Below are 22,116 nucleotides of genomic sequence, written 5' to 3' on the forward strand. Positions count from 1 at the left end.
CCGCCACTTTGAGTCTTTGCCTAGTTTTTAATTGAGGTTGCTTTTTCTTGACTTGTAGGAGCTGTTTATTAGATACACTTTTCTCTTTGGAGTATATGTATTACTGATACAACAGTCTTTGTCTTGCCTTTCTACTCTCTTAATGAATGTCCTTTGTTTTCATACAAGAGTGAGTAATTTTTCAGACACATCTGTGTTAGGTACATCTGTGGTTCTTGATAAGGCTCGGTGCTATTGGGGACTGGTTGGCTGATAGGCTAGGATAGATAGGCAGGTCCAATTTAGTGCTCTCTATTCTTTTGTGTAGAAAATTGGGAGTGTATACATATTTTGTGTATATAGCAGTATATGTGTGCATATATATATATATATATACACATATTTTTGTATGTTTGTATAAATATATGAATATATGATTCTTTTGGCATCAAATTCTTTAAAAATTATAGCAAGCCCTTGCATTGTAGATTTAAACTGATCGTGTCAATTTAACTAATTATTACGAAAACAAGATAATACCTTTCACTTACTAAGGGCTCAGTCTCAGAGTTATTGTACCCTAAATGCAAAGTATTTTTTTGTGTGTGTGTCAGGTCTGGGCTGATGCTCTAGCACTTGAACCATAGCTCCACTCCCAAAAGCACTTCATTTTATTTAATTCTTTCTGTCCGCATGATTCTCATTCTACAGACAGGAGTAACAATAAAAGATATTAATATTGTCTAAGAGGGATGGTGAGTAAGGAGCAAAATTGAAATTTAGGCTCAGATTTCTAATTCTTTGTACTTCCACTATTAAAGAATTTTGCCTGATAAAAGGCAAATAGTTTTTCTTTGAGTAAATTTAGTCCCTCTAAAAAGATACTTTGTATTGTTTCCTGAGAAATCCTTCATAAATGCTTTTTGAAAAATACCATGTTTTTCTTAAACATAAAGTTAGAAGATGCTCACATAAATATTTGTTTTCTTTCTAAATGAAGTTGATGCAGTTGCCAGAAGCACACTGCACCTGAGCTGGCTGTGGGGCTGGGCAGAGAGCAGTCCCTGTCTAATCTACTTGAAAGTTCAGCAGGAAGCTCAAATAAAGTGGCATATTTTTAAAAATTATCTTTAGATCATTGTGCAAAAGGAAAGGTAACGTATTTTTAAATGCTGAAGAAAGTTTAAGACTCCTTTAAAATGAGTAGACAAAACCATGTAAACTCCAAGGTATATTTTTATATTCCTAAATGTAAGTTAAATTGATCGAATGATTGCACAACAGAGCCAAATGTCAGAGTGGTAAACATAAGAATGGGAGTGTGTAGCTGAGCATGAGTAAGATAAATTATGTAGTATTGGTAGATTGGTAGATTGTGTGGTATTTGTTCATTTAACGGACTACTGTAAACTTCTCTGTCTTTGGGAGACAGTTTCTTTTATTTTGGTTGATTTAGTTTAGTAAGCTACACTTGATCACTTTAACATCTAGTTTCTTTTACACTCAGTACTCCTTTTCAATTATTATTTTTTTTTTTGCAGAAGTCACTGCATTTTTTACTGAACTGTATTTTTTTTTCTTTCCCCAGCAAGATGAAAGGAATGTCCAGACATTCACAAATGGTAAAGATTAGAAGTCCTGGCAAACACAAGAAGTGTAACAATGGCAATGCTACCCATGGAGCAGTCACTTCATCAGGGAGTCACTGCTGTGGTTCAAAGCCTGAAGGTCCAGCAGAGGCAAATGAAGATCCTCTTGGTGTGTTAATAAACAGTGATTCTGGTAAGCCAATAGGAAAGCAGTATGTACATAAGTATGTGGACAGTGATGCTTAAATTGATTATCCATAGCCTTGTTTGTGGAGATATAATGGCAAATACATACAAATGAAGTGATTATTTCATTTTTATATTTGCAGTTCTGCAGTTTTACCTCAGGGCCTTGTGCTTACCTGGTAAACACTCTACTGCTAAACTGCACCTTTACGCCTTTTTGTACTGATTATTTTTTACATAAAGTCTTGCATATTGCCTGGCTGAATATTTGGACCAAGTTTCTGGGATGACAAGTGTATGCCACTACCATACCCAGCTGCTTCTGTTGAGATAGAATCTTATGGGGTTTTTCTGCCTGGGCTGGGTTGGAACCATGATTCTTCTAATCTCATCTTCCCACATAGCTAGAATTATAGGACTGAATGACTAGTGCCTGACAGGTTTTTGTGGGAAGAGGGGGGGTGGGGGGTAGGGTAGTATGCTTGAACTCAAGGCCTGAGCACTATGCCTGGGATTTTTTGCTTAAGGCTACAACTGTACCACTTGAGCCACAACTCTATTCCTGGACTTTTGCTGGTTAATTGGAAATAAGAGTCTCATGCATTTTCTTGCTCAGGCTGGCTTTGAATTGTGATCCTCAGATCTCAGCCTTTAATGAAGAGCTAGAATTACGGGTGTGAGCTAACAGCACCCAGCTTAATTTTTGTTTTTATGAGGAATATCTTATCAAAAACCTCATTTCAGAAATTCTTTCTGCATCTTGGTGTAGGTACATGGGACAAGCAAGTTATAGTGAAAGATACTATTTGTTGGTTAATTTCCAAAGTATGATATAGTATTGGGGATTTTATTTAAGGTTATTTCTCATTACTGTCTGTACAAATTTGCTCGATTATGTCATTTTTCTCCTTCATTCCACCTATAAAGCATTAATGCTTTGGAAGCCAGTGTTATTTGTGTTCCAAAGCACAGGCATACTCTCCTTGGAAAAGTAGCCCTATTTATTTTATTTGTGTAATTATATTCTTCAGAACTTAAAAGTATACTTATATGTATCCATAGTTTATTCAAATGTTCTCTTTAAGACTTAAGAAAAAGGTTGAAAGCACTAAAATACTGCTATCATGTACAGCTTCTGAGACTCCAGTTTTCCTTCAGAGAAATGGAAATGTATGTAACATTGTGCTTTAATTATATATGCTTTCTACTACAGAAGAGAAAAATTATTAGTGAGTGAACTGCTGTTTATCATAGATTTGATTCTAGTCTCTGTTCAGCTTGGATGACAGTTTCTATGACAACCACATGGTAAAAGTTATTAGAGATGGCAAGAAATGAGGGAAACCTTCCCTGACTGGATTAGGATGCAGAAGGATCTTGGCACAAGGAAATGTTGGGTTTAGTAGGGATGGTAATAATAAAAGTTTAACACCAGTTAACAGTTATTGAGTAAGGTTATTTCTTAAGCTCTATGTGCTTTATGAATATTAACTCTTCCATATGATGACCATCTACATAGGTACTATTACAACTTCTGCTTTGGAAATGAGGAACACAGATAATCTACCTTAGCCATACTGTTGATTAGTAGCAGAGCCTGAATTTGACTTCAGTAATCTGATTCCACTAGTATCCTGCATGTCCTCCATAGGTGAAGTTCGAAGTTTTCTCAGAAATACTGCGATCCTACGATAGTGGAGATGTGAGAACAAGTTTAAGGAAAGGCATACAATACTTTAGCCAGTGCTGAGTTTACTTTTGGACAGTGATTTTTTTTTCTTCATTTTAGTTTTAGAGACATCTTCAGATTTGCAATGTGTGATTTTGGTGACAAAATGTCATCTGTAGCCCAAATATAAGTTCCATGTTAAAAATTTTACATATTCTTGGTTATTAGCCTACTTAAGAGTTTGTTGTTGTTTAAATCTCTTTTTGATATTCGTCAGTTAAGACTGAGGTGTTTTTTTTTACAGTTTAAATATATATACAATAACCTGTAGCCCAAATATAAGTTCCATGTTAAAAATTTTACATATTCTTGGTTATTAGCCTACTTAAGAGTTTGTTGTTGTTTAAATCTCTTTTTGATATTCGTCAGTTAAGACTGAGGTGTTTTTTTTTACAGTTTAAATATATATACAATAACCTGGTGGTATAATCTGTAATGGCAGCATTCAGGATGCTAAAGCAGGAGGATTGTGGGCTATACAAGTTCGTACCTAGGATACATAGTGAAACTCACAGTCCAGGATGGCTAGCAGCTCTTTGGTAGTTTTGGAACAAAAGCCAGTAAATAAAAATGCAAGAAGTTCTTTAACTTTTCTTAAAAATTTAAGTCTCCTATCTGAGTTAGAATAAAAGCAGCTACTCAGTAAGGTAGCCACAACCTTCTTCAACTGTAGAACCTCACCATCCATAAAACAATGACAATCTAACTCATTAGTCACTTGTTATAAATATAGCTCTTGTCATAGAGCATTAGAACATCTGTTGGCTTTACTGGTTAAACAGTAGATGGTAAAAATAACCATAGCTAGCAAAAAATGCTCCATCCTTAAATGTCTTTGATTGTATTATGATACCAGGAATCAAACCCAGGTTCTAAATAGTGCTAAGCAAGCACTGTCTGAACCACACCCCAGCCCTGAGTGTCTTAAGAGTTAAGAGACTATAGAAGACTGAATCCAGAACTTTGTGTATGTTAGGCAAACACTCTGCCACTGAGCTCCATTCCCAACCTTTGCATTTTCTTTAGTAGACTTAATTATAGATCTTCTTGTGGGCTAAAGAGTGTAATTGTTTTCTCCTATAGGCAAAACCAAGTAATGGCAGTCAGCAATGTATAAAGAAATAAGTTATAGAAAGAAATTGGATGGGAAGCTGGTGTGTAGAGTTGGATAAGACATTGATATTGATAATTTCTATACATATATATGCACACATATGCATACATGGTTGATTTGGTTATTCTTTTTTCTTATTTTTGTTTTTGAGGAGATTTATGAGGTTCAACATTTTGCTTGCTCAGCATTGTAATTCAGAGAAATGCTGTAGACTTAAAGAGTCATCCCTGATTTCAGTCTAGGATGGCTGGCAGCCCTTAGATACTTTCTGAATGGGGACTGGTCACTGGAAAGGGCAGTGCTAGATTAGAAGATTAGGTCTTTCATCTCTACCTTCCAACTTCCAGGGAGAGAAGAAAGGCTGAAGGTTAAGTTGATTTTCAGTGGCCTACAATTTAGCCAGCCATGCCTATATAGTGGAAGCTGTATAAAAGTACAAAAGGAGAGTTTGTAGCGCTTCCACAGAGCTGAGCATATGAGAGGTCCTAGTGGGAAGGCAGCCCGGGAAGTTCTATTCCTGTCTCTACTTCAACCAGCACCTCTCTTCAACTGTACAGTATTTGTGAGTTGTTCTATGTAATATATTGAGAAATGGGAAAAAGAAAGAGATCTAGCCTTGAGGTGATTGTTCATTATTAATTACTGTATTTTCTTTTGTGTGTGAACATAGCATGTGCACGCCTGTGCGCACACACACATAAGAGTATATTTTGGTTTATTATATAGTAACTCTCAAGTCTACTTCTATCATCTTGATTGCTACTGTCTTTATACTGTTATTTTTAGAGAAGTGTTTTAGCTGCTCTTTAAAGAAGAGGGAGGAGGGAGTTTTTTGAGTATCTTTTTGTTAGCCAGTACAATGTCTTTGAATGCCTTTGACCGTCCTTCTAGGATGGGTGCTAAAAATGCTGTTAGAAATGCATGGGACTTTGGGGGAATCCCCTCCCCCCTTGATGATGGCATTGTAGAAGATGATTTGATAGTGCCAAAGCACACAGTGCCTCTTTCAAAGTTTTAATTGTGATAGGTTTTTATTTTATATTCTATTTTGTATTTAAATGTAAAATGAAGAGCCTCAATTACTCTTATTCTTAGATGTTATAGGCTTTTGAAGGCTATTGTTTGAATAATGGATAGACAGTCTTCACATTAACATACAAGTTTTCTGCTTAATTTACATAGTTTCCTTTCCCTTCATTAATCCAGAGGAAAAGGTAAATTGATAAGGAGCAATTTTTGTGTGGATAGTAGAAGATAGGGGATGTCTTCATTCCACTGGAGATGCATGGCCAACATTCTCATACAGTGGTATTTCCATTTCCTGTAGAATGTTTGCTTTCCCTTTCCCAGTTTTGAACATTAAATACTCCATCTTGAAACATTTCATATTGGTTGTGGGTCAGATTGGTTTATTAAAGAGACAAGTTACTTATTGTCTTCAATCCAGCTTGATTTTTATGGGTTGTCTAGAATAGAGTTAATGCGTTTTTAGAGCTGCCAAAAATAAATGTAATAGGTGGTGTCCCACGGCTCTGGTGGAACTTGCTGGGCTCTGATCAAACACTTTCCCTTTGGCAGGCTCTTTAGTGCTTGTGAAACTCTCATGGTTGGCTTGTTGACTTAAGTTCTTAGAAGTTCTGAATAATAAAAAGGTTGAGACAGGCATTTCAGTAAAACTCTAAGCCCATAGAATGGCTTAAATCTTACTTGATTCTGGAAAACCAGTCCTAAACCCACAATATTTTATTCGTAAATCAACAATAAAAACAGCACTATTTTATTCCTCAGTCTGATTTTCAGAGTTAATGATCCTTATCCAGTAAAGTTAAGTAAATTTTTTACTTTTGCCCTACATGTAAATTAATAGCAAAGACTGTGTAATTAAGTTAATTTAGGGATGGCTCAAATTCCATCACCTGTGAAGCATGGTAAGTTAACTGAGCTATGTGTAGTTTCCATTTGTTCCTGTCCCTGCCCTGGAGCAAATAACTTCTTTGCTTAAGATTTAAACCAACCAGAAATTTGTCAAGCCTTCTAGAATTCATTTTTTGGGAAGATCAAGGAAATGATAACAAGTTACTTTTATTAACAGATGAAAGAGTAGACGCCAGCTTTCTTGTGGTGGTGGGAGCTGTTTGGGGGTATGCTGTTTAAATCCTGTTTTTTCCCCATCTGTTCAGAATCTGATAAGGAAGAGAAACCACCACAGACAGTCATTCCTAAGGAGGTGACTCCAGCCTTGTGTTCACTGATGAGCAGCTATGGCAGTCTCTCAGGATCAGAGAGTGAGCCTGAAGGTAAGTCAAGGCTTCTCTTGGTATGAGGTGTCTTTTTGCCTTTGGTTCAGTGTGTGTTAATAGCACTAGGATGAGTAGTCTTTATTTGATCTTTAAATTCCTTTATTCTTGGCTCTCAAGGATCCTTGTCATAATATTAGTTTATAACACCTAATGTTTATAGGGGCATTGCTCTTTATGGAGAACATTTACATAAATTATCTCACTTGGCAAATACATCCCTATATTTGTGGTTGAAATAGACTGGATACAAGAAATGGAATACTTTGAGAATCTTTCTGAGAGGCCAGTGGTGCTTGGATGATTACAGTGAAATTTGTTATGACAAGTGAGTTTAATGGACAGCAGCTTTTTTTTTTTTTTTGGAGGGAGGATACGTACAAGTACTGTGAATAGACTGTTGATATGATGCCAGGTGATGTTTTGTTTTGGATTTTGGTGGTACTAGAGTTGTTGAACTCAGGACCTTGTGCTTGTTATGCAGGTGCTGTACCACTTGAGCTACACTGTCACTGCCTTTTTGCTTTGGCTGTTTTATGCCTGAGCTAGCATGGACCTCATTTCTATTTGTGCTGTCTGTGTTGCTGAGATCACAGGTGTGGGCCACCATACCTAACTTTATTGGTTGATAATGGGGTCTTGCACACTTTATGTTCAAGCTGGCCTCAAACCACAATCTTCCTGATTTGTACCCCATGGGCATTGAGAATTATAAGTGTGAGAACTATGCCTAGCTAGAAAGAAAAGTTTTAACCCAAGGTTTGTATTGATAATTCTACATATATTTGGTGAGTAAACCTATGTCCTGTTATGGATACTCGGTATGGTAATTTTATTTAAGCTTCTCCAACTATGAGAGAACTTATGCATATGTGTCTCAGGAGAAATGTAGTCAAAATACAGTAGCTTTAGTACAGTCAATGTAGGACTGTGCTAAAGGTAAGAATACAGTCTTAGCCTTTATTTAGAATGAAGATTTGAAAGTAGTTTCATGAAAATAACAGCTCATTTAGTATTGATTAGGCTAGAGATAACTAATGTTTGGATAGTTGGAGGATGTTGAGTAAGAAGAGCTAGGCTTCAGTATGAAATATGAATATAACATGGGAAGTTTTAAATTAATAGCCTGTGGTGTGTTTTGTCCAAAAACAACTTGAAATTTGAAGTATAAACTAATTTATCAGAGTCCTCCTTAACAGATAGTGGCCTATTATATCAATTTTGGGAAAACAACTTATTTCTTACTCTTGTTTCAAATATACTGATTTGAACCTGGAGTCTTTCTCTGAACACATATTACATTTCTAGGGAAGCAAACTATTATCAGATTACTGAATCCCATAAAGACAAGCTGAATTAATTCTTTCTTCTCTTTCTTAAGATAAAAATACTGTTACAGGGCTGGAAAGGTGGCTCAGTGGTAGAGTGCTTGCTTTGCATGCATGAGGCCCTGGGTTCTATTCCTAAGTACCACATAAGCAAGAAAGGCTGGAAGTGGTGCTGCGGCTCAAGTGGTAGAGCACTAGCCTTGAGTTGAGGAGCTGAGGGACAGTGTCCAGGCCCAGAGTTCAGGCCCCACGACCAGCAAAAAAAAACCATAAATAAATAAAAATACTATTACACTCATATCTTTACTTTATAGGTCATATAGCATTAAGTATGCTATGTTAGTTGTGGCAGAACAGATATAAAAACAAGGTGCAGACTTAAAAGCCATAGAGGCCAATTATATTGCTTTCCCTTAACGCCTTTGTATGTCATTTGTTGTCTTCCTGAACAGTAATATGAAATCTTGTAGGTAGCAAAGGACACTTTGTGATAAAATAAATGTTTGATTTTTTGGGGGGGAGGAGGGTCTGGTCGTGGGGCCTGAACTCTGGGCCTGGGCGCTGTCCCTCAGCTCTTCATCTCAAGGCTAGCACTCTATCAAAGGCTAGCACTCTATCACTTGAGCCACAGCGCCACTTCCGGCTTTTTTTTCTTTTTGCTTATGTGATGCTGGGGAATCGAACCCAGGGCCCCATGCATGCAAGGCAAGCGCTCTACCACTGAGCCACCTTCCCAGCCCCTAATTTTGTATAAATTAATTTTGACTAATTATTTAAAATTCCTTGCTTTAGAAGAGAAAGCCCTTGTTTCATATTCCTAAGTCTTGATGTTTATTTTTTATATATCAAGTGAGTGCAAGGCCCCAATACCAGCACAAAAGGAAAAAGGTTATAGCCAATATACTTAATATTTGGTCCTCTTTTCCTTTGTGCTACTGTTACCATAGAATTTATTTCTACAGATATTATAAATCCTACTCACTATTTTAAAATACTTTAGTCAATTATGTTTAATTTTTTTCAAATAAGAGGAAATATGTTTTGTGTTTATCACATATTTCTGTTTCCTGTCTTAATATTTATTTTATAGATCAAGTGTCTTTGGGTATTATTTCCTAATTTGTGGTAGTCTCCTCAATTCTTGGCAGTTACAGCTTTAAATTTGAAAAAAAAAATTGGAATGCATTACAAATGCTTTGCAAAATCTCTCCTAGTCTTCAGTTAACTAAGTAGCCAATATGATGGCTAGGAGGATTTTTGTGGCTCTTTTGGTCATCTTTGAAAGTTCTACCTGTTTTCTGTGTGTTGTTTAACTTTTGTGTTTGTTTTTCATAAAACTTAGAAACTCCCATCAAGACAGAAGCAGACATTGTGGCAGAGAATCAGGCTCTGCAGAGCACTGCTCCCAAGAGTCCAAGTAAAAATGCTGTAGCAACTGTTCAGAACTCCTCAGGAGCCCAGTGTGGAAGTACAAAGAAAAGCTGTAGAAATACAAACCCCAAGAAGAAAAAAAATATTCGCAACTATCAAACATTATTTGAACCAAGAACACATCATCCCTATCTCCTGGAAATGGTAAGTGATTGCTCTTCACACTGATGTTTATATATGTCAGAAAGGTAGGGCAGAACCTTAGGGTCCTTGAACACTTGTCTATATATCTTAATTTTGAAGTTGAAGCTGGGATATAGCTGCTGTTCAGTAAGTGAAATGATCCCAGTTTTCAGGACTGCTTAAAATCAGACATTAGTTTAAGGAAATTTATAATGAGGTGAAATTGTCCATTGAAAATACAGATGAAGTTGGTGGCTCACAGCTATAATCCTAGCTGCCCAGAAGGCTGAGATCTGAGGATTGAAGTTCAAAACCAGCCCATGCAGGAGAGCCCATGAGACTTAAAAAAATAAAAAGCCTGGAAATGGAGCTGTGGCTCACATGGTAGAGCGCTAGCCTTGAGCACAAAAAATCAGGGACAGTGCGCAGGCCCTGAGTTCATCCATCAGGACTGGCACAAAACAAAACAACAAAAATTCCAGATTACTACAGCAGCAGGCTTTTAAGAAATCCTTAATAGGATTTGTTGTTATTTAAATAGAAATGCTTATTGAAAACCATAAAGCAATGGAAAGAAACTGAAGTTTCTAATTTCCTGCCTTTAAGAGTAATAGAAATGGGCTGGAAAGGTGGCTCAGTGGTAGAGTGCTTGCCTTGCATGCATGAGGCCCTGGGTTCGATTCCTCAGCACCACATAAGCAAAAAGGAAAAAAAAAGCCAGAAGTGGCGCTGTGGCTCAAGTGGTAGAGCGCTAGCCTTGAGCTGAAGAGCTGAGGGACAGTGCCCAGGCCCAGAGTTCAGGCCCCACGACCGGACCCAAAAAAAAAAAAAAGTAATAGAAATATTCCACTGTGATCTGGGAGCTATGGCTTATGAACGGCTACTCAGGCCGAGATCTAAGATTGTGGTTCAAAGCCTGCCTGGACAGGAAAGTTTGTGAGACTCTTTATCTCCAGTTAACCACCAGAAATCTGGAAGTAGAGCTATGTCTTAGAGAAATAGAGTGCTAGCCTTAAGCAAAAGAGGTCAGGGCAGCTGGGCACTGGTGGCTCACACCTGTAATCCTAACTACTCAGGAGGCTGAGGTCTGAGGATAGAGGTTCAAAGCCAGCCCAGGCAGGAAAGTCTATGAGACTTCTATCTCCAATTAACCACTAGAAAACTGGAGGTAATGCTGTGACTCAAGTGGTAGAGCACTCGCCTTGAACTGAAGAGCTCAAGGACAGTGTCTAAGCTCTGAGTTCAAGCTCCACAACCAACCAAAAAAAAAAGAAATATTCCTCAGTGCAGTGGCAAAACAGCTGGCATTCCCTGAAAAGTCTTTTTTACTTAAGTATATATGCCGTAGTTTAATTATTCTATGAATACTGGACCTGAATCATAATACTCTTGTTTTGAAAATATCACTGCTATAGTATACTATACAGTTTATACTAAACTGTAATAGTAATGTCAGAAAATAAACTGAGAAGAAAATAAATTATTTTTAACAAATATACTTTGATTTTTGTTTGTTTGTTTGTTTGTTTTGGTCCGGTCGTGGGGCGTGAACTCTGGGCCTGGGCGCTGTCCCTCAGCTCTTCAGCTCAAGGCTAGCACTCTACCACCTGAGCCACAGCGCCACTTCCGGCTTTTTTTTCCTGCTTATGTGGTGCTGAGGAATGGAACCCAGGGCCTCATGCATGCAAGGCAAGCGCTCTACCACTGAGCCAACTTCCCAGCCCAACAAATATACTTTGAATTTCTATACTATGTATAATTTTGATTTGAGGGAATTCTCTTATTATTATTATTATTATTATCTATTTTTAAGAAATGGTCTTGCTATGTTGCCCAGGTTGGCCCTGAACACTGGGCTCATGTGTTTCTCCCACCTCCCAAGTAGCTGAGGCTACAACAGTTAGGAGCCACTGTGCTCGACTGGGGGAGTAACATAGGTTTTATAGTAAAGAATTACAGGCTGGGAATATGGCTTAGTGGTAGAGTGCTTGCCTAACATGCATGAAGCCCTGGGTTCAATTCCTCAGTACCACATAAAAACAGAAAAAGCCGGAAGTGGTGCTATGGCTCAAGTGGTAGAGCACTAGCCTTTAGCAAAAAAAGCTCAGGGACAGTGCCCAGGCTCTAAGTTCAAGCCCATGACTGGCAAACAGAAAAGGTTTTCATATTTTAGCCAGGCACCAGTAGCTCACGCCTGTAATCCTAGCTGCTTAGGAGGCTGAGATCTGAGGATTGCTGTTCAAGCCAGCCTGGGCAAGAAAAGCCGTGAAACTCTTACCTTCAGTAAACTACTGGAAACCGGAAGTGGCCGGTAGAGTGCTTGCCTTGAGCTGGAGAGCTGAGGGACAGCACCCAGGCCCAGAGTTCAAGCCCCATAAACAACAACAACAACAACAAAAAAAGAATGATAGACTTAAATTTGCTATCTTGTCTTTTGTTAGATAATTTCTAGAGAGGAGTACAAATGTGAATGTTTTTGCTGTTTAAAAAGCTTATCCAGGTACTCTTGGTATAAGTTAAAAGGCAAAGGAAAGGGTTTTGCATTACATTTTACTGATTTAGCAATTAGTAAATATATAATATAACACATTAGTAAATATGTAACACATTGTTCTGTATTCTTTATATGAGTTAGGCATATGATATTTTAGATTGCCTTTTGTGGACATACATAATTTTTAACCAGCTAATATTTTTGTTTTGTTTTTTAGCTTCTAGCTCCAGACATTCGACATGAAAGAAATGTGATTTTACAGTGTGTTCGGTACATTATCAAAAAAGACTTTTTTGGACTCAATATTAATTCTGAGAAAACTAAAGATGTATAAGTGTCAAATGTTCAACATTCATAAGTAAAGTATATAAAATACTGTCAACCTCAAATCAGGAAAAACAAAAAACATTAAAAAAACTGGATTATGTAATGAAATTGTAAGTCTCATAAGATATGATGTTGGATTTTCAAGTCTTAACTTTGATTCTGGCAAATAAACACAGAGCTGATTTTTTTTTTTTTTAAGACTTTGCTTGCATTGTTGGTATTTGGGAGAATTTTTCTCTTTGTGTTGAATTTTACATATTATCCTCATATGAGGAACATTGTGGTTGGGCTAGTTAAGAATTGAAGTTCCTGGTCAGATGTGGTGGTTCTTGCCCATTATCACAGCCACACAGGAGCCATAGTAGATAGCCGTGGTGCAGGCCAACCCTGTGCAAAATTTTGGGACCCTATGAAAAATAATTTAAAAAGCTGGAGATATGGCTCAAGAGATAGAGCCCTTGCCTAACAAGCACAAGGCCCTGAGGTCAAAACCTGGGACTGTCCCCACCTTCCCCACCCAAAAAAAGAAAAGACCAGTAAAAGATAAACTAGTACAATATAGCAAAACCCTTAGTTGAACTCAGCAAAATTAGGCAAAGAAATAAGTTTTGTTTTTAATGTAGAAGAGGAAGAATTGTTCTTTTAACTCTAGCAAGGATTTAAAAAAATAAACTAATACTCAATGAACACATACATCAGAAAGTCTCAATTTAAGTTTTACTTGTTTATACTGGCTCCACTTACATAGCTTAAATATTGAATGTTTGAAATATTAATATAGATAGGATCTCTGTTTAGCTTTAATTAGCGCTTTTTCTCAAAATATGGTTTTTAAATCAGATCTTTTTACCTACTCTAAGAAAATATGTGTAGTATTTGCTGAGGTTCATCTTATATTTCTTATGGCAGTGTGACTAGTCAATTCCATTTTAAGATTTAATTAAAATTTGTTCTGTGAAGATAGTGATTGAATCCTCTTAAACATTTTAAGTAAATGAAAAGTACCCAGATCTTGCCTCCTGTGACAACAGGGGATTTGGTCTTAAATTGTAGTCTTGTGTTCCTTTTTTGCTGTACAGCTCAAAGGGACTACGTTTGTTTGTTAACTAGGATGTTGCTATAATTGAAAAATTAATTTTATCTAACATTGAAGTTCATGAATCTTGCCTTCAAGGAAAAGGTAAGACAGCTGTCATCAGTGTTCAAGAAAGCTTTAATTCTCCCTACAACCCTGGAACATCTTCCATGTACACCAGTGACTTCATAGTCCTAAGGGGAAGATTCATGTTTAGCCGTTGTTTCCCAAGTTCGTAACCACCTTACAGGCCTTTCTGCTCTGTGTCACCCTAATTCTCCAGTGAGTTCCATATTTTTCCCACTTCTTAAAAATTGTTATTATAAAGGTGATATACAGAGTGGTTATAGCTACATAAGTCAGGTAAAGAGTACATTTCTTTTCTTTTTTTCTTTTCTTTACTTTTTTTTTTGGGGGGGGGGTCATTTTGGGGCTTAAAATCAGGCCTGGACACTGTCCCTGAGTTTTTTTTTGCTCACTTTACCACTTTGAGTCACAGAGCCACTTCTGTTTTCTGGTGGTTAATTGGAGATAAGCGTCTCATGGATTTTCCTGCCAGGGCTGGCGTTGAACCACAGTCCTCAAATCTCATCCTCCTGAGTAGTTAGGATTACAGGCATGAGCCACAGGTGCCCAGCTGAGTACATTTCTTTTTGGACAATGTCATCCCTTCCCTTGCCCTCTCCTAGTTTTTCCCTCCTGTACCCACTACTCAGAAGTTGAATTTTCAACATAGTATCCTTATATCCATCTAGTTTGAAATCCATCATTTCAAAGGACTTGGGGCCAAAGGAGAAATGTAGTCAACTGTTTTAAGGTACTCAAGACTGTTGAACTGAATCTCCTCATTTGTAATTCAATTTTTTGAGCAAGCATCTTTGTATTAAGTCTTCTTTTTATAACTTATTGGAAATTTTCAGACATATGAAATCATAGAAAGTAATAACACCTTCCCAAACAACATGTGGCTTCAACAGTTGTGTCACAACATGGTCAATCTTGTTTTTATTTACATGTAGCCCACCACTGCAATACTGGAGCAAATGCCCAAGTATCAAACTTTGTTTTTTTGTTTTAACTTGGATTTTAACTTGGTATCTGATGCTTTTGCTCATTGACTGGTGCTCTACCACCTGAGCCATGCCTCAGACCCCTCGAACTATTTTTTAACACCCTATCTCTCAGTTTGCTGGTATAGCTTTGGGATGCTAAGCCAGGAGAATCCCAAGTTTAAGGCCAGGCTAGGGTACAGAAACTGTCTTTTTTTTCTGGCCAGTCCTGGGGCTCAAACTCTGGGCTGGGGTGTTGTCCCTGAGCTCACAATGAGCTAATACTCTACCACTTGAGCCACAGTGTCACTTCCAGCTTTTTCTGTGATTAATTGGAGATAAGAGTTTCAGACATTCCTGCCCTGGCTGGCTTCAAACCTTGATCCTCAGATCTCAGCTTCCTGATTAGCTAGGGTTTCAGATCAGATGTGAGCCACTGATGCCCACCAGACTGTCTTAATTTTTTTTTAATTTTTTCAAAGGCTATCTTTTAAGAATTAATTACATTAATTTCTAATTGCTTAATCATTCAACTATCAAATTAAGTTCTTGGCACTCTTAACTGAGATCATACTATAATATTTTATTTACACCTTGTTTTAGATACCATAAAAACAAGACCATATACTATATTTTGAACATATTTCCAAAAGCACTGCTCTTTACTGCATCTACTGGTAAAAGTCACTCCTGGGTGCTGGTGGCTTATGCCTGTAATCCTAGTTACTGAGAAGGCTGAGATCTGAGAATCATGGTTCAAAGAGCCAGCCTGAGTAGGAAAATCTGAGAGACTCATTTCCAAATAACTGCCCAAAAGCCAGAAGTAGAGCTGTGGTGCAAATAATAGAGCACTAGCCTTGAGGAATAAAAGCTCAGGAATAGCACCTAGGCCCTGATTTCAAGCCCAGGACCAACTTGCCTGTGTGTGTGTGTGTGTGTGTGTGCGTGCGTGCGCGCGCGTGCACACACACACACACAAGGAAAGGAAGAGAAAACTTCTGACCTGGAGATGAGAAGCTGGCAACCTTTCAATGTGAAAGTGATGGCACCGGGTACTAGAGTTCACCTCTCTCGCTGCCAAGTCCATCAAGTCCTGGGTGGGAGGGAGCAGAGCTGAGGGAGCTGTCAGGGCAGCTTGACCCTCCACATCCATCAGCCTTTGAAAGTTACCTTGCTTATCATCCATCATTTCATCCCTGATAAGCAAGAATAAAACAACACTCCATGGCTCAGTTGTAGAGCAAGGCTGGGATAGAGAGAATGGTCACTGGAAGAGGCCACAGCTGCTTTGGGGGTGAGGGAGGCAGTGAGGGAGTTACTCCAAAACAGTGGCCTTTAGTATAGTTCTTGCCTCGTTGGGAGTGGAATGGAACAAGAGATTATTGCTTCTTCGAAGTTGTGAAAGAAGAGAATTGGTGAGGGTGAATAAATAGGATAATAAGGAAGATGGACATTCAGCATATAGAGGACCTCAGGAAGGAAAAGTTCCAATTACTGTCAACTACCCTGAGGACGGTGTGTGCTGTACAGCAATGACAGCAGATGTTGGATCAATTTCTGGGTCTTCTCAGCAGGACACAAAGCTCCTATTGATCTGCATCCATCCGGTCAACTCAAATCAGTCTCTGTACATATTCAGGGGAGATGGATGTCTTCAGTCACTTTTGTAGCTATTTCAGGGTCTGCCAGTTCTCTGCTTATTAGCAGGTACCACCATTTCCTGTGTCACAACATATTGCAGTTTAGTGTTTGTTTTCCTGATTTATTTACTTTTTAAGCTGAATGATAGGCTTTATTTCCATTTCCTTGGTTTTCCATGGATGTTTTATTTTGTTTTTCAGTACTGGGGTTTGAACTCAGGGCCCTGCACTTGCTAGGTTGGTGCTCTACCACTATGCTGTGCCCCCAGCCCCATGAGTTGTTTTGATTATTCAATCTGGTTTACATTTAGTTCATATGTCTCTTATACTTTGTTTTAAGTTTAGATTTTTTTAAACTAGTCCCTTACTACTTGAACCATACCTCCAGTTGTGCTTTTTTTTTGCTGGTTAGTTTGGAAATAATTGTCTAGCAGGCTTTTTTGCCTGGGCTGGCCTTGAATTATGATCCTCCAGCTCTGTCACCTGAGTAGCTAGGATTACAGGTATGCACCACCACTCCTGACTTAACTTTCTTGATCTGCACATTCTGTATGTTTTTGACTTTTTAAAAAATCATTTTCTGACAAGTACATAAAGATTTCTTTTACCCATTCTCTTAACAGTGTATTACAAATATTTCCTTAGTTTAGTTGAGGCTTACCATTCAAGTGCTTTAGAATGATGTGCAACTGGGAGAAGGATCAAGCAGTGTTCCTTTCCACAAGTTGCCCTGAAGGTTTGGGGGTATGTTTTCCTTCTACGCAGTACAGCTGTGCAGGACCTCCAGGCTCACAGCGGTGAAACTGTCCAGTGTAACATTATAGTGAGAGGAATTTGTTGAGGGATGTCATGTGCTACAACAGCAAATAATGTCACTCTGTCAAGTAGGAGAATGGCTTTTTAAAATTACATTTTCCTGAGACCAGGGAGGCTATGAATTTTTTCTCCACTCCTCCCCCTCTTCTATTATTATTATTATTATTATTATTATTATTATTATTATATTATGCTACTGTTGAATTGTCTGTTCTACTCAGTTTTCTATTTTCCTGATGGATTGCTTGCCTTTTTGATCCACACAACCACTTTACTATATATACATCTTGATCTTTCATTGACTATTTAAAGCTCTTGCTAGTATTTTAGCTTTTGATGAGATCAGATCTATTTCTATTTCTTTGGTGCTTTTGTGGCATTACCAAATGGATACTTTTTCTTCTAATATTTTTCTTCTATTACATTTCAATCTTTAATCTATTTTGCATATGGCATGATATAAGGAGTCTGACACCTTTTATTTCTTATACCCTATTTATAGAAAGAGAAGAGGGCTGTGGATATTTCTCCCTCCCTTCACCCCCCTCTCCCGCACTAATCCTCTTATTTTTAAGGGTACTGCCTTCTAGGTTTCGTGCTCTTTAGAAGGATTCTGATTTGTCTTTGTTTCTTCGAAGATCCTGATATTCTACCACAGGAAACAATCCATTATTATGATTATGCAGCTTTATGGTTAGTGATTTCTGCTTGATATCCTCCAGGGCAAAGTAATTTAATCAGGGGTACCTTTTCTTCTTGCCTATCTTCGTTTCCATTTTCTTAAAACAACTGAAATCATTTCCTTATTTTATCAGAGAGGTATCAGCAGCTACTTGGCAAATTCCTATTTTACATAAAGCTTGTTAGCTCTAACCACTAAATTGTCCAAAAACATCCTAACCAGGTTTTGCACCTTCATACATACACACCACACACACGTTAAAATGACCACTCTTCTTATATCCTGGCAGAAGTAAGTTATGTTGTCTTATTTTGCTTAAGAACTTAAATTAACAATGAGGCCAAGCAATATTATTGGCAGGTGAGATGCACAAATCCAAGAATATCAGAAAACCTCATAGTGATAAAATTCTTTAAAATACCCTTGTATAGAAATGCCAACATCTTTTTTATTTTGGCTCTGGAAGTTTTAGTTTGTTTTTAAACATAATGTTTTCTTAATTCCATCTATAATTATTTTTATGTATATTTAAAACTGAGACAGGAGTGAAAAACCAGTTGTGTTGCCACAGAGGCTATAGAATGTCATAAAGTGACAAAGTGACCTAAGGATTAATGACAGGCTTTGTTCCAGCAAGAGGGCAGAGATGGGTTGATGTGCCATCTTCACGGCTTGTCTGTGCCACATGCTCTCTTTCTTGGCTGTATTTCTTTTCTAATAAACTTTCCTATCATCTTATGTTCTTACCTTGCCTGAATTTTTCTCTTGCCAGACATAAGAACCTGAGATCAATTTAGCTGTCCTAAATTTCTGTTAACAAACTTGCTGAATCACTATGATAGAAAACCTACTTCCTCTCAGCAGCAGGAAAAAGAAAATGAATTGTTTTCATATTTATGTTTTAAGGCTGGATACATTTCCTTTTTTTTAAACTTGATCCAATGAGGTCAACATTATTCTCTTCACGTAGGCAAACAAGTGGGGAAACTAAGGCTCAGGGAAGTATATTTTCCAAGGGCATATAGCAAACCAGAGGTGGAGTCTTGATTCCCAGTTTAAGTGTACAAAATGTAGTTTTTGTTTGTTTGGGGTTTTTTTGATACATTTTGATACATTTCCTTTTAATATTTTGCCTGGGGTGTTTTCAAGAATAGATTGTTTTAAGTTGGAGATATAAGAAGACTTAAATTTTGGTAAGCACTAAGTATGATACAGTGGGCAATGACTGATGAAACAAGAGACTGGCAATAAATGTCAAAATAGGAAATCTCTGAAAGATACTGTTTTCAAATCAAAGAGCTAAGAAGATGGAAGCTGTCAATCAAATTATATACTGAATCTGCTTATAGAGCCTGAGGTACTTGTTACACTTAATTTCCTGATAGAGACAAATAACATTTGGAAATTAATTACCATGTCAGACAATGGATTACTTTGCTATAGACCAGGTTCTAAACCTGGGCTGATTGTCTTGAAGATGGCCTCCTCAGTCCTGCACAGATTCTCATGTGTGTGGACTTTGGTGCTAACCAGGGAATACCTGCTTCCCCAATGGTGAGGACAGTCAGGTAAGTTTGGGAATTGCCTTGTGTATACAGTTTCCTATGGGGCTCTTACTGAAATAGAGCTTGCTGGGCCCCACCTGCTAAATTCCCAATTCATGGATTTTAAGTGGGGCCTGAGAATGTGCATGCCTAATCAGTTCCTAGGATGGCCTGAGGATCACCCTTTGAGTCCTTCTTGCATAGACCATCCTCTAGACACCTGCACCTGGACGCACTTCACTAAGAAACAACCAACAGAATTCTACAGGAAGGTCTTTTTTTAAATCACTTAAGCTTTTGCATTTTGCTTTTTTGTTGTTATTGTTTTAGTGGTCGTGTGTGTTTGATACTTGGGACTGAACTCAGGGTTTTGCACCTGTTAGAAAGTGTACAACCATTTCTGTCCCTATGTATGGTCCCCACTTACAACTAAGGACCAACCAGAGGAAGCTGAGCATGTACCTCAAACCAATCCCATAGAATATTCCAAGTGTCCACTGCCAGCTTACTCATGCCACTAGTCCCAGCCAACAAGCTGAAAGCCTTCCCTGCTTCTTACACTAATGTTCACTCATTTGCTACTTTTGAACCCCAAACCCAAGTGACATTGGTTTACTACCTGCACAGCAAACTCCAAATGAGCAGTCATTGCCTCTCTCACATTGCTCATCTTCAGGTACATTGTTGCTGCTGCTCTGATCCACCGCTTGGCTGCTTCCCTCTGGCATCTCTGCTGAGCATAGTCTGACTTAGGCTGGGCATTTTACCCAGAGAAATAGTGGGGAAAGATGGATGAACAGTAATGCAGATGGGCATCTATTTTTGAAGATTACTAGGAAATGCTGTGGGTTGTTTCCTGTAAGTAAAGCAGGAAGAACATGAGCTCCAATAGAACAGGCAATGGGAGACTAATGCAGTCTGAAGAGTATGCGGTTGTTTTCAAACTGCTAAGAGAATATGCAGCTCCTGTGGGACCAGTAATCAGTAGTTGACATCTTAAATTCATTTGAACATTCCAGTCTTCTTTTAAAGTTATTACCCAAGAACAGCTCCATGGTATATATATATTGTTCCACAGCTTCCAGAGGTAGGGAATGTGTGTGTGTGTGTGTGTGTGTGTGTGTGTGTGTGTGTGTGTGTGTGTGTGTGTGTGTGTGTGTGTGTGTGTGTATGCACATGCACGCATGCATGTATACGCAATGCATGTGTTGGCATATGGGACTTGAACTCAGGGCCTGGACACTGTCCCTGAGTTGTCTCACTCAATGCTAGCATTTTACCACTTGAGCTACAGCTCTACTTAGTATGGTAGAGATTTACTGCTTATCAGCCGCTTGGAAGTTAACTGGAAGTTCTAGTAAATGTCCCTCATCCCAAATCACATTTACTTAAGGGTTCAGGACAAAGTTAGCTTCTTTCCAGCCAAATTCTTTCCTTCCTTCCTTCCTTCCTTCCTTCCTCCCTTCCTCCCTCCCTCCCTCCCTCCCTCCCTTCCTTCCTTCCTTCCTTCCATGCCTCCTTTCTTTTTCTTTCTTTCTTTCTTTCTTTCTTTCTTTCTTTCTTTCTTTCTTTCTTTCTTTCTTTCTTTCTTTCTTTCTTTCCTTCTTTCCTTCTTTCCTTCTTTCTTTCTTTCTCTTTCTTTCTTTCTTTCTTTCTTTCTTTCTTTCTTTCTTTCTTTCTTTCTTTCTTTCTTTCTTTCTTTCTTTCTTTCTTTCTTTTCTTCCTTTCTTCCTTTCTTTCCAGTCTTAGGGCTTGAACACAGCTTGGGCACTGTCCCTGAGCTTTTCACTCAAGGCTAATGTTCTACCACTTTGAGCCATAGCGCCACTTCTGTTTTTTCTGGGGTTACTTGGAGATAAGAGTCTCATAGACTTTCCTAACTAGAGGCTGCCTTCTTGCCGTAATCCTAAAATCTTAGCCTCCTGAGTAGGATTGCAGGTGTGAGCCACCAGCATCCAGATTCTTTAAATATATATATATATATATATATATATATATATATATATATATATATATATATATATATATATATATATTTCAAAGCTCAGAGTTCAAACCCAACAGTGCTTTCCCAAATTCCTCTACTGGTACATACTAATTGTACAAAATGAGAGGTTTCATTGTGATATTTCTGTACATATTTGCAATGCATTTTTGTCATATTCAACACTCCTATTACTCTTTATATTCCCTTACCTGTCCTCCCATTTTTAAACTTTCTTACAAAAATTTAAATAGACTGGGCACTGGTGGCTCATGTGTGTAATCCTAGCTACTTAAGAAGCTGAGATTTAAGGGTCCTGGTTTACAGGCAGCCTAGGCAGAAAAGTCTTAGCCACTGAAAAGCTGGAAGTGGAGTTGTTCAAGTAGAGCACCAGCCTTGAACAAAAAGCCATAAAAGGCCCTCATTAGAGCACAGATTCCTGAGTTAAAGCTCCAGTACACAAGTGCAAGTGCAAATGCATGCACGTGCACACACACATTCAAATGGATCACAGAACCAGACTTTGCCATTAGGGAATGTATGATCTACCATAGACAGAAGCAGGGAAACAGGGCCAGCCCAACAGTGGATGGCATGGGCCACAGAACAAGCACCTAACCCAGTGTGAGAGGTTCAAGGATGTTCGTCCTGAGTCAACAGATATGTAGAATGTCACTAGATTTGGAGAGGTGAGGAGCAGTTATATGATCCAAGCAAGCTCTTGAGGAA

General features: G+C 38.2%; 1 protein-coding gene across 2 annotated transcripts in view; it reads left to right on the forward strand.

Moving 5' to 3' along the window:
* The window catches only part of Nufip1 (nuclear FMR1 interacting protein 1), a 31,193-nt gene extending 18,385 nt beyond the window's left edge, over positions 1-12,808 (forward strand). For both annotated transcript variants that reach the window (XM_070028445.1, XM_070028446.1), the window contains exons 7-10: positions 1,568-1,761; positions 6,778-6,894; positions 9,565-9,797; positions 12,488-12,808. In XM_070028445.1, the coding sequence (XP_069884546.1) occupies positions 1,568-1,761; positions 6,778-6,894; positions 9,565-9,797; positions 12,488-12,604 (661 nt within the window). In that variant the 3' untranslated portion in view covers positions 12,605-12,808. The remainder of the gene's footprint in view (positions 1-1,567; positions 1,762-6,777; positions 6,895-9,564; positions 9,798-12,487) is intronic.
* Positions 12,809-22,116: the final 9,308 nt, after the last annotated feature.

This window comes from Dipodomys merriami, unplaced genomic scaffold, assembly GCF_024711535.1.
Source record: "Dipodomys merriami isolate MVZ:Mamm:240054 unplaced genomic scaffold, mDipMer1.0.p SCAF_192, whole genome shotgun sequence".
NCBI lineage: Eukaryota > Metazoa > Chordata > Mammalia > Rodentia > Heteromyidae > Dipodomys > Dipodomys merriami.